Source organism: Homalodisca vitripennis, chromosome 3, assembly GCF_021130785.1.
Source record: "Homalodisca vitripennis isolate AUS2020 chromosome 3, UT_GWSS_2.1, whole genome shotgun sequence".
Taxonomy (NCBI): Eukaryota; Metazoa; Arthropoda; class Insecta; order Hemiptera; family Cicadellidae; genus Homalodisca; species Homalodisca vitripennis.
The window spans coordinates 190,165,070-190,177,467 of NC_060209.1; the positions used below are offsets into that span (position 1 = coordinate 190,165,070).

Below are 12,398 nucleotides of genomic sequence, written 5' to 3' on the forward strand. Positions count from 1 at the left end.
CCTAAATAAGATAAAACATTCCAATATGCTGACGGCATTGTTTTGTACTGTACGAATAAATTCATAGACATAGCCTACAAACAGATGAAAACGGCAATGCAACAATTAGAAACATTTCCTGATAAACTGAATTTAGATTGTAACGATAATAAATGCAAAGTAATGTTTTTTACAAATAAAAGAAAACTTTCTTCTAAAGCATATTCTTAAACATACATAAGCAAGTAATCCTGACGGTAGAAAATAATAGGCTGCTATGTGCAATTTTTGTCAATAAACTATCCTTTAAACTTTATGTTAATATGTTATATGCTCAATGTTTACGAGATCTAAATATTATTAAGGCTGTAATTTGTGACAGAAAAGGTACTCACCTAGATTTTACACTATTAATTTATAAATGTCTTATAAGGCCCAAACTGGACAATGCTTGCTACCCATATGGTCATTTACCAGGACACATCCTACAAAAGTTACTCAGTTCCAAATCAAGCCCTTAAGCCCCGTTTACACTAGCATGTAGCGCTTGCGCAAGTTTTACTTGCATCCTACTTGCAAGAAAACTTGCAAATGTAAACACTAACATGCACAAAAGTTAAACTTGCAGGGCTGACTTGCATGCATTGTTTACTTGCGCGTCAGTTCTACTTGCACGCCGGCTCCACTTGCCTGTGTAAACACGTGACTTGCAGACCACTCCGACTTGTAAGCAAGTAAAGTGAGTGTTTAGTCGTGTTCCGGTGTGCTCTGTACATTTGAGTTTAAGGTTAATTTGTATATTTGTTATAGTTGTAGTGGTTACTGAGTTGTCATGGCTGATACCAACGAGAACAATGAAAGTGATAAACCCGTGATAGGAAAGGAGACTGTCAAGAAGGAAGGAAAAAAGGTAAACAAGTATGATAAATGGAACATAAACAACATTGAAACTTTTTTGGAACTGTATGAGGGATACCCTTGTTTATGGGATTATAAATTGGCGGAATATAAAGATAGAAATCTTAAAGAAGACGGCTGGTTACAGATTGTAAAAGGAATGAATATGCCAAACTTTACTGTTAAAGATGCTAAAGAAAAGAATGATGGGAAGCCTGAGGAATACATATTCAAACGAGCTAGTAAAAATAACAAAAAGCAAGTCTTCAGGAAGTGGTTTAGATGACGTATACACACTGACACTGAGGTGGTTTCCAACAATGGACCGCATATTAGGAGCAGTTGTGAAGACAAGAGAGAGCCAAGTAATTGGAATTCCAAATGAAGATGGTAATAAGGTAGGCATTAAGTTTTGTAATGTAAGGTAACTTAAGCCTAAATAACAACATAATGCAAAACGGTTTTTTCCATTAACGTTTATTTAATCAATGTTCAAAATGAAACACATTATACATACAGTTACAGTTACATTATACATGTATTGATGGTACCATTAAATGAGGAGGTAACATTCAAAACCTCACATGTCCATCAAATCAAAATTTACACGAAAAGAGAAAAACTCTTCTCCAGCAACCTTGTTAATTGAAACAAAAAATAAGCTGCCCTACACCTTTTCCTTGTCCCCAAAACACATTTTCTAAAGCTTTCGAGCCTAAAATGTGCTAGGTTCACTAAATATTTAGGTTTAAATTTTGGACATGTGAGGTTTTGTTTGAATCTTTGGGACATGTGAGCTTTTGTTCAGAACTGAGGTTCATTTTGTGTTGTTTTGACTGGATTCATTTGCAGTAATTGAATGATAAATTAAACTTAAGTAAGCACAAATTTATGTCTAGGTAAAGGTTAATAAGAACATTATATACAGATTACAATATTATATTATTTAACACCACAAAGTTAAAATACCAAAAAGATAAATTACTTAAAGAATATTAAAGAGTTGAATTTATATTCTAGGAATTAAAAAATCATGTATAAAGTGAAATGAAAATCTCTCATTGTGTTTTAATAAGTCTTTACACTAAATGTGAAGCGCACAATCGTCTTCTAGGCAGTCACACTGGGGCACCTCGATCTCTTCCTCAATGGTTGGTGTATTTTCTCCGTGTATTATATCATTGTACCAGGAGAGGCTTTCATCCCTACCCCAATGTTCACCAAACAGGATTTTCAATAGGCCATCAACATCCTTTTTCTTTGCATTGGTAATAGGGTGAATCAAAGGCACTTCTCGAAGCGGAGCCTTTAAAATAGTTGCCCAATTCATTCCCTTTTTTAGTAGGGTTAACTGTTTAAGGTTTTCATCCTCGAACCTAAAATATTCGTTGGCTTTTACCCTCACTGAGATGGTGCCTTTAGAGGATACTTTCTTTGTCATAAATATTCTCTTTTTTTCACTGATCATAGCTAATGGTTTGAGAAAACCTTCTTTCCCCCCCAAACTCTTCAAATCCTTTAGATTCCAGTCAGTGCCTAGAACTTTGACAGGACCCACTTTCCTATACTCTTCCAAATATTCCTCTTTATTTATTATTGTTGGTTTTTTCTTCAATATTCTTTCTACTCTGCCAAACACTCTGTCTGCGGGTAAAAAAGAATGTCCACGGACAGGAAAAGTAATTGAAATTGTCTCCAAGTTCCCTTCCGTTTTAGCCAAAAAGTACATCAAACAATGCAAAATATGGTTATTCTTATTTTGGCCCGTGCACCCATCACAGAAAAGTCTAAGATGGGTGATAGATTCATCGAATTTGTAGGAGCTCAAAAAATTTATCAGAGCAGACCCAACTTCTGTAGATCCACGTCCCGCCTGCTCTTCAGACCACATAAAAAATTCAGGCTTCTTTGTATTCACATCCGTAATACAAACATTGTATAGGCTCAGCTGCCTTGCATAGAATGCTTGTTGTACAGGTGTTCGTGGAAGACTCTGAACCTGTTGCATGTCAAAACATAATGTTACTTCATTGCCTTTAACTTCTTTCAAGAGTTCATAAAATGCTTTAGCGCGTTTTTTGTGAATAGTCTTTTGGACAAAAAGTCCTTGCTTCTCATGAGGTGTTGCGCTTTTTATTTTATTATCCATCATTGCACAAAAACTGCAGATGTCCGATGCTGGGGATTTGAATCCGATATTGAACTCATTGCAGAATATACGTCTAAACATAGATTTTGTGACTTTAAGATCATTGGAAATTGTAGAGCTATCATAAATAGTCCACAACTTTTTAATTGACAGGTCACTACTGAGGTAGACTCTTTTGGTTTTTTTCCTGCTGTAATGGCTCTCTGAACCTTTTAAATTACCTATAAATTCTCTAACAGAATTTTTCTTTAGAATACTCTTACCACTTACTCGATCCCCACCTCGGTTTTCTACAAAGTCCTTGCCAAGACGAAGTTTCTTCAAAATTTGCCTAACCCTGTCTGATTTGAATTTAGTTAAGTGCAGAAAAAATGATTTGCAGACTGTGATATTACTTCCATTAGCCACAGGAAACACGTAATGAGCCGAAAAGCTGTGAGATTTACTTTTTTTAGGTAGGCCTAGGCCTAGGCAATTAGTTGTGCGGGATCTCTGACGCTTTACTCCAGAATGTGAAATAAGTCTACTTACTTTTTGATCTTGTAGTTGTTTGTTAGAAGAACAGTACAGGTTTTTTCGATAGTTCAATGCATCCTGAGGGCGCACTTTACAGCACTGAAATACCTTAGTATTATGTTTACACGGGGTAAAAACATTGCAACCAGATGGAGCAGAATGTCTTAAATTCTTAGCAATTTCACGCTTTGTAGGTTTCTTAAACTTCTTCCTACTTCCTTGAGACGTATTTTTAACTAATACACCACTTTCACAGGTAATATTTTCCATATTTTCACATGAAAACACTATGACTACTATTGTAAATGCAAAATCTACAGTCCATAACCTCAAACTGATGGACAGCTATAAAAAACAGCTGACACGTCTTTGACAGGTCACGTGACCTGCAAGGCGTGCTCCTATTGGCTCTTGGTACATGTGAGGTTTTGCTTGGAACTGTCAATAAAATAAGTGAGGTTTTGCTTGGAAAGTGATATTTATATATTGATTTAAAATAGATTGTGTGAGCTTTTGACTGGAAAAGATGTGTAGTCATAAAGACATTCACTAACAGTTTATAATCAGTGCTCAGCTCGATTTTTTTCAATTTTGGACATGTGAGGTTTTGAATGTTACCTCCTCAAATGCCAATTTGGCTGAATTAGCCCAAATTGATTGTCAAACACTTAAATGTTCCTGATTTTGGACGAACTGAAATTGCCATGGCACACTACCTTCTCCCATGAACCAATCTGCTAACTCATCCCTCACCATCTTCGCCCTTTTTGTAGGATTACGTAAGTGTCCAAAATTTCTAACTTTCAGTAAACCTTCTGCTCTCACGTTTTTGTGCCAGTCACCTTCAATTATTTCACCAGTTTCAATATCTTCAACGTCAACACAACCTCTGTAAAAATAAACCCCTGGGCTTGTAATACGTAGCCAATTATGCAATGCAATCGTTGCTTTAACAATGCTGTCAACCTTTTCAGGTGATAAGGGAATAGGCTTTTCAAATATACGAAATCTTGATGCCAGTAATCAAAAAGCATTCTCTACAATTCGACGAGCTCTAGACAGTCTGTAGTTGAACACTTTTTGCTTTAAAGTTAAGGGCCCTGCCCTTTTAGTGTAAGGTTTAAGTAAATATTCCCTTAAAGGAAATGCATCATCTGCAACGAACAAAGCGTTTTCAGGCAGGTTTAATGTGTTATTATCTATAGCCTGTTGCAACTTACTATTTGCCAACACTCCACCATCGGATGCTCGGCCATTGCTCCCTATGTCAACGTACGTAAAACAATAGGCATCATCGACCACACCAAGAAGTATAGTACTGAAATTTCCTTTATAATTGTAGTAATCTGACCCGGATTCATTTGGACAACGTATTTGAATATGTTTTCCATCGATGCTACCACAACATCTAGGAAAGTTCCATCGTGTTGAAAAACCGCTCATTATGTCTTCCCATCCGGCTTCCGTCATTGGCATCTACAAAAAATAAATATTGTCATGTCGTAACACATATAAAATATCAGAACATGTTTTACTTTTAACAGAAACAATTTTCATTAAGTTACACCTTTTTTCCCCACAGGACCAACGAAACGAAGAATCCCAAGATATTGATGCTGAGAGTGACGAACATCAAACACCCCGTATCAAGAGAAAGATCACAACTGACCACCAAACTGTTATTCCTCCCAAGATTAGAACTGCATTTAAAACAAAAACAGATGAGAGAGTACAGAAAATTGAATCTTCCATTATAACACTAAAAGAGATATCAGATAAGGCATTTGAACCACGGAATGTACAGATGACAGAAAGCAATGAGTTCGATTTATTCGGCCAATTTGTTGCTTCCCAGTTGAAAAAATTGCCTGAGTCATCCGCTTTACTTGCCATGCAACACATTCAAACCCATTTGTTTGAATTAAGAATGAAAAGAAACATACAACCTGCCCAACATAATAACGTACAAAGTCCGTCCCAAAATTTATTATCTCCATCTCCAAACTACTCATCTCATTCCAATATTGAGTATTCACGTGTTGGCCCAAGTGAGGATAGTGCAGCCTCTCCCGTGTATCATAATATGGACACGTCGGCTCAAATAGTGCAGGATAACAACTTATTGTCAATGGCTATAAACAGTATTTTAAATGAAGGCGAAGGGGAAGAAACCGACGACATCTAAGAAAAGTTCAAAGACATTTTCAATGCCTAATTTTTGGTCTCTATGACACTAACATTTTTTACCAATTTCCAATCTACTGCTAATCAATATTTCCTTTGACTATTGTATAATAAATTTATTATCATTGAACTTGTGTTTAAATGAAGTACACATATCCTCAAAAAACATTTTATTAATAGCTAGGAAAATCTCTTACCTGCACAAATTCCTGCAATGCTTCATATATAGCAGCACAAACATCAGGAATGAATTTTGAAATAGTGCATTTTGGTACTCGATAAAAATACTGTAGGGAAGCAAAGGAATCTCCAGTAGCCAAAAATCTTAACGTAATTTGTAACTTAATTTTTGCTGGTAGGGCTACCCTCATCTTTGTATCCTTTTTCTGTATGCACTCTTTCACATGGTCTAGCAATTCGTCAAATTTATTTTTTGAGAGACGGAGGATGTTCCTAAAGCTATCTTGGTCTTCTCTCGCCAATTCATCTAATAGTTTTGATCCTCCTAGTTGCAGCCTTCTTGAAACCCATCTTCTTTCCCAGCATGACCTTTTTTTTTCTTCTCTTTATATTTAATAGTAATTCATTTGCTTCTACAAAAAGCTCATCACGTAACACACTAACTGCATCTCTCACTACAGCCCTAACGTCCTCTATAACATCCGACATTCCGCATCACATGTAGCACTGCACTGACTGGAATTGAGGCTAGTTCCACTTGCAGTAGGTGTAAACCTTGACTTGCATGCAAGTACAGCTTGCATTAACTTGCACGTCCTACTTGCGCAAGCGCTACATGCTAGTGTAAACGGGGCTAGGTTAACAATGATGCCTGTAAGTCATCACCTATAATTTCATCACAGATGAAAACCGCCGTTACCCCCAAGTCTACGAATGGAAATGATCACTGACAGATTAGTGTATAAGATCATAAGTAATCCCAACCACCTACCCTATTGCCCTTTAGTGTATTTTAACGTTATTCTACATATCTAGGTTATTGACATAAAAAATCAAAACCGATATATCTTAAGATAATTGAGTTAACTCAATTCATAATGTAAAAGTAGCAATCCACCCATTTATGCAGAATTAAATCAGTATCTAATGATAATAACATACTAAAACCTAGAGGATTATTGGGAAAGAATTGGCTTCATTGAGCTATAAAATGTATGTATGAACGTTAATAAGAATTTTAATACAACAATTACACCTAGAAACAATTAACATAATGTATAAAACCCATATTTGTGATTACACTGACGGCTCCAAGAGCTGTCAAAAGATTGGAGCAGCCTTATTAATCCCACAGTTGTGTATGTCTCTTGCGTTATTTTATTGACCTGAAGAAGAGATTAGACTGCAGATCTCGAAACGTAGTGTTACTGATATTTTGTTTCACTGAATAATGGCAAATGTACGAAAAATCATGTTTCCTTCACGTTCAGAATGTTCCAGCTTTACAGCAGTGTTTATGCAACTTTATGCAATATTCCAATGGATCCAATTTCATCGATAATTTGGAACAAAAGTCGTGAACAGTGAACAGCTATTAAAGCAATCGAAAATTTGCAATACACTGCAAAATTAGGTCTCACTGACCTAAGTTTATGATATGTTTAGAACTTATACACTCTGAAGTTATTGAAGATATTGTTTCCCAGTGCACCCCAGCTCACATACGTTTTGAGGGTAATGAGAAAGTCGAAAAATTAGAAAAAGATGCCAGCCACAATGGAGAATGTTTTATATTTAACAATCCCTGGAGAAGACTCTAAATCATTTTGTAAAAAAATATATCAAACGGAATTAACAAAAATCTTTATTTTACCGCACTTTTCTTAGAGTGCCCACAAGGAGTAGAAGAAACAATAGAACATTTTATTACGCTATGTCCTCGTTATGAATATTTTAGAAATAATTGCCTGAAGAAGTAAGATTAAAGAAGACGGAGATTAAAGACATTTTAATCGAGCTCTTAAAGTTTAGGAATTTGAAATTTATTTTGAAATCAATAAATTTTAAGAATGATAAATAGAACCATATAAGTGCGATACATCTACAAAACCTTTATGTAGTCATTGATGGGTTCCTCCAGTCCGTGGCCTTCAACACATTTTGGGTTGTTAGGAGAGTTTGACGGGTTCCAAACAAGAAGATATTCTTCATTCTGACTTCTACCTTTCCATGCTATCCATCCTTAGAATCTTCCATCATTGACTAACATTACACTGATAAGATATCTTTTATATGTTCGTTTTAATAATTTATATATTTTCAAAAAATTACATCTTTTTCATATGTTGCATGTTGTATTGAAAGTCGTAACTCCTATATGTCTAGGAAACAATAATTCTTTAGAAGCAACCAAATGGCAATCAACATCGGGGCTTCATGGCGTCATCAAAATCCTCTTTATAAGTAAACCGAAAAAACCTTTTTGATCCCGACGCTAGTGTTCAGTTTGCCTTCTTCCCACGATCAAGAAAATAATTTAAAAAGTGTATATATATATATATATATATGGTCATTGTTGTAATTTACTTCAATGTTAGTATTTTGTGTTCTATTGCTGATTTTGCCTCATTTTTGGTCACGAGAATATACTGTATACGTATAACTACAGCTCTGAGAACCCTATTTTTGTAAAATGACGACTAATTTAGATTCGATAACAGTTCTTACATGTTAAGGTAAAGCTAGGGTTAGACTATCGTGCCTTATATATGCACTTCTAGCAGTTACCCGCTCGTTTGCCCGCAATTTAGTAAGCGTTCTGTACACCCACTGCTGGTTCGAGTAAATTATTTTTCCGACGCCAATGTTGAGTTTGCCTTCTTGTCACGATCAAGAAAACACGTCAAAAAGTGTACGGCCATTCTAAGATACTTTTTACAACCACCTCGTTGAGAATCAAGTAGCTCATTTAGTTGGCCTATCCGCATGGCATTTTGGACTGATGGCCTTGACTGTGAGAATTTGATAAACCGCAGTCGTTCTTCTTCATACCTCGCAAACATCTCGACCTGCCAGGCCTGCGAGAGACGGCCGAGATAAGAGAAGCGAGCATTGGAGAACAAGAGATAACGCGTGTAGTTGTACTGCGAAAGCTTTTTCCCGTTGTTATCAAGAAGGCCAATTTGCCAACCCAAAGTGCCATGTGGATAGAGCAGTGGGTACTGGAAGGGCTCCATCAGAGGACTGAACAGATCAATCGTTTCACTTTCCAGACGGTGAGTCGTCGTGGTTCGGTCACTGCTTCTTCAGTGCTGAGCACAGCGTGCACCTCAACACCCCATTCCTGTCGCTAAGAACATTACCATGAGTAGCTCGACTTGTTACCTGAAACTGCAAATGAGCGTTTACCGATGGCTCATTACCTAATCGCCGAAAATCCGTGATGAAAGGATTGATCGAATCCAAGTGATTGGCAATGGCGTCAATAATTCAAACATAAGTGACCTCCCAAGGGAATGTTTCTGTGCTCTTCGCCGTCGTCAATGTACAGGCGGCACCCGTTAACAAATGGGAAGTCTCCGACCTTAATAGCAAACCGGTGGCCGGGGGCGTCCAGACAATATGACTGGTGGTAAATTGTTCCTTCAATCTTGAAGCAAGAACGCCAGTAGTATACCCGGGAGTATAGCCGTAACATGGGCTCTTATGGAGTTATTCTGGACCAATGGGAGAACAGCAATGGCGGCCAGGCCACGCCCCCTGCCCCTCCCAATCCCCTCCCACGTGGCGGGAACCCAAAAAAGTGGCGGGAACAAAAAAAAGTGGCCGGAACCAAAAAAATTGGCGATAACAAAAATGGCGGGAACAAAAAAATGGCGGGAACAAAAAAATGGCGGAAACCAAAAAACAATACGTTTTGGAAAAAGCAATAAATTCGTTTATTAAAATACTAAACTAAGAAAAATACAACGGTAGCCCCCGTGGATGACCGCCCGACAGAGTGGACAACGGATGAGTTTATGGGCACATTGTGCACACAGAGTGTCCACAAGGCCTCAACCCTACCGTCGGCAATCTGTCCATACAAACGGAACAGCGGACGTACTGAGCCGGGGGCGATGGTTCGGGTTCCTCAGGGTCGTCGTCGTCGGGATCCCCTTACCTAATATAATTTTTTCTTTCAAATAATAAACCAAAGTTTATAATAAACTAACAACCAAACGATTAACAAAAGAACGAATAACTTCACAAAATCGCGCCTGTCTATAGGTAAACCAACCCTTAAAGCTTAAATCAAACCTTAACAATCAATGACTGACGTTTGTTTTAAAACAATTGACAAATATCTGCGAAACAGTATCCTCTTGAACATTTAAAAGAGATTAAGTAACAAGTTTCAAAGAACTTCTATAGTTTCATATATGTATATTCGATTCAACGTTGGTTGTATTTCCTCCATATAAAAATTAGTACATCTACTAATCTACGGTGTGTACGAAACAAAATCGTTCTTTTTTCATATCTAAGAAGCATAAACACTTATGAAAGAGCCACTTCACGTGTTTCAGATAGGTATGAAAATTTCTTTGGTGCCATTGCACCAACTAAAATTAGGAAATTCAATTCCCGTCTTCATGTAATTGCAGAGAATCATATTTAAAACTACCCTTTCAAGTCGGTAATGGAAGAAATGGCTTCAACTTTTACATAAATTGATTCATCATCCAATTACATTACAGCCTGGGCATATACGTGCACCCCACATTGTTCCACCTGAGGAGTTAATAATGAGCTTGTTTACTATGACCTTAATACACGCACTACGATGACCAGGTACGCCTCAGTCGATCATTGATCTTTGGATATATTATGGTTATTCTACTCTTATCGAGTCAGTGTGGAAAAAGAATAGTAGTTGTAAATATGTATTAAGTAAAATCTCTATACTCACCTTCATGCAATCTTGCAGCTTATCGATAGAAGCTTTTAAAACAGCAGGGAGCAATTTTAACATGGACTGCTCTAAAACGCGAAATAAATACATGATGGGCATGAATGAATCTCATGTAGCAAGGAATCTAAGCATAATAGCTAATTTTATTTCCAGAGGAATTGCATCACGAAAACATTTGTCTTACGATTTTTTTTGTAGGAGAGACCGACCCCCTTTTTAAGCCTTATTCTGTCCGTCCTCATGGACCACTGGCCTGTGCGAAGATCTTATCAGACAGAAGAAGGGGGAGAGTCGATACAGTACTGATAAAACTTGCAAAGGTCACAGACAGGATTTGAACCTGCGTTATCTCTAACTCAGACCCAAAGTCCAACGACTTAGACCGCTCGGCCATCGGCACTCCCATTGATTGTACAAAAGTTAGTTTTTCACACTCTGGTAAAGTTGTGACAAAGGCCTTTATCCAAACGTATTTCATCAACAATTTGATAGTTTCTTTTTTTCAAATACTCCTTCACCCATGATGTTGTCATCTTCTTTTATAAACTTTATATCGCTAAATAAACCACTTCACTCAAGTTAGTCGAAGCCATTGCGTTTGTTGTACGAAGCTGATGAATAAATGTAGACAATAAACTCTTTCAATAAAGACATGCAATGATGAAAGGATTATTTAATTGAAAAACGCACCAGTGTAGACATAGCTAAAAGCTTTTGTTAATTATGTCTTGACTTCGTTCATGAAATGAGTTACTCTGTCACGATTTATTAATGTTTGATAACCAAATAAATTACCCATCTATAATAATTTTAGCCCTATTGTTCTTGCATCTGCATTTCTGCAAGGCACAGCGAAACTATATTCTGTAAAGAAGTCTGTGCATACTAGTACATATTAATATGCATTGCTTGCTGTAAAATTTAAAAGAAATTTAACATTGAAAATAAAGCTGCAGGCTTCAGTGCAGTTGTTTATAAAGATAAATCTTCCGGTCAGAGAGTAAGGTTTACATGAGCATCAGCAGAATCCAGATCTTTAATAAGGGAGAACTTGGACTATACTATTCTAATTAGAAAACTGTATAGGACAAGCAAAGTTTTCCTCTTTAACCAAATTAAACTAGCATTTCAAATGTGCAGAAGGTATGCTAAAACTATGCCCAAAAGAGACAAAAACGTGTAGGTTCTGCCACTTCAGAAAATAAAAATAATGATTATTTGATGACCAACAAATGTGCATGATCAAAAGATTTGTAAGAGCTATATAAAATAACGTATATTTGTTTATCGTCGGTGAGAGTGGAAATTTCGTTCAGGAAAAGAAAGTGATATGAATTAAGAGGAAGCGATTAAGTAAAACACTCGCTTCCCATTGAAATTTTGGTTCCAAAAATCACCAAAAGAATGACGTAGTTTCATTAGTGGGTTGAAAAGTCAATAATGCTATTATTTGGTATTTTTATTTATATTACATCTTACATATATCTAATACGGATATTCAGGATGAGACTTGAAATAGTCAAAAACAAACCGACGTCCTTCCTCGCCTTTGTCCAGACTGCTCAGTTCCTTCATCTCAGCCGGGGTCAACTCAAAGTCAAAAACCTGAAAAACAATTCTCGGTATCTTAATTTAAAAATCAAGAAATTAATAACAAACCTTTTTAAATGTATTTTTATCGACAAGAAGTGTACTTAGGTTGTGAATTTTTAATATGATTCAAAATAAATAATCACTCGCATATCTTCTATGTAAAAC

At 36.6% G+C, this 12,398-nt stretch overlaps 1 protein-coding gene across 1 annotated transcript in view; it reads right to left on the reverse strand.

Moving 5' to 3' along the window:
• Positions 1-12,081: 12,081 nt before the first annotated feature.
• The window catches only part of LOC124358521 (aldo-keto reductase family 1 member C1-like), a 35,536-nt gene continuing 35,219 nt past the window's right edge, over positions 12,082-12,398 (reverse strand). The window contains exon 8 of the mRNA XM_046810818.1: positions 12,082-12,245. Coding sequence (XP_046666774.1) covers positions 12,126-12,245 — 120 coding nt within the window. The 3' untranslated portion in view covers positions 12,082-12,125. The remainder of the gene's footprint in view (positions 12,246-12,398) is intronic.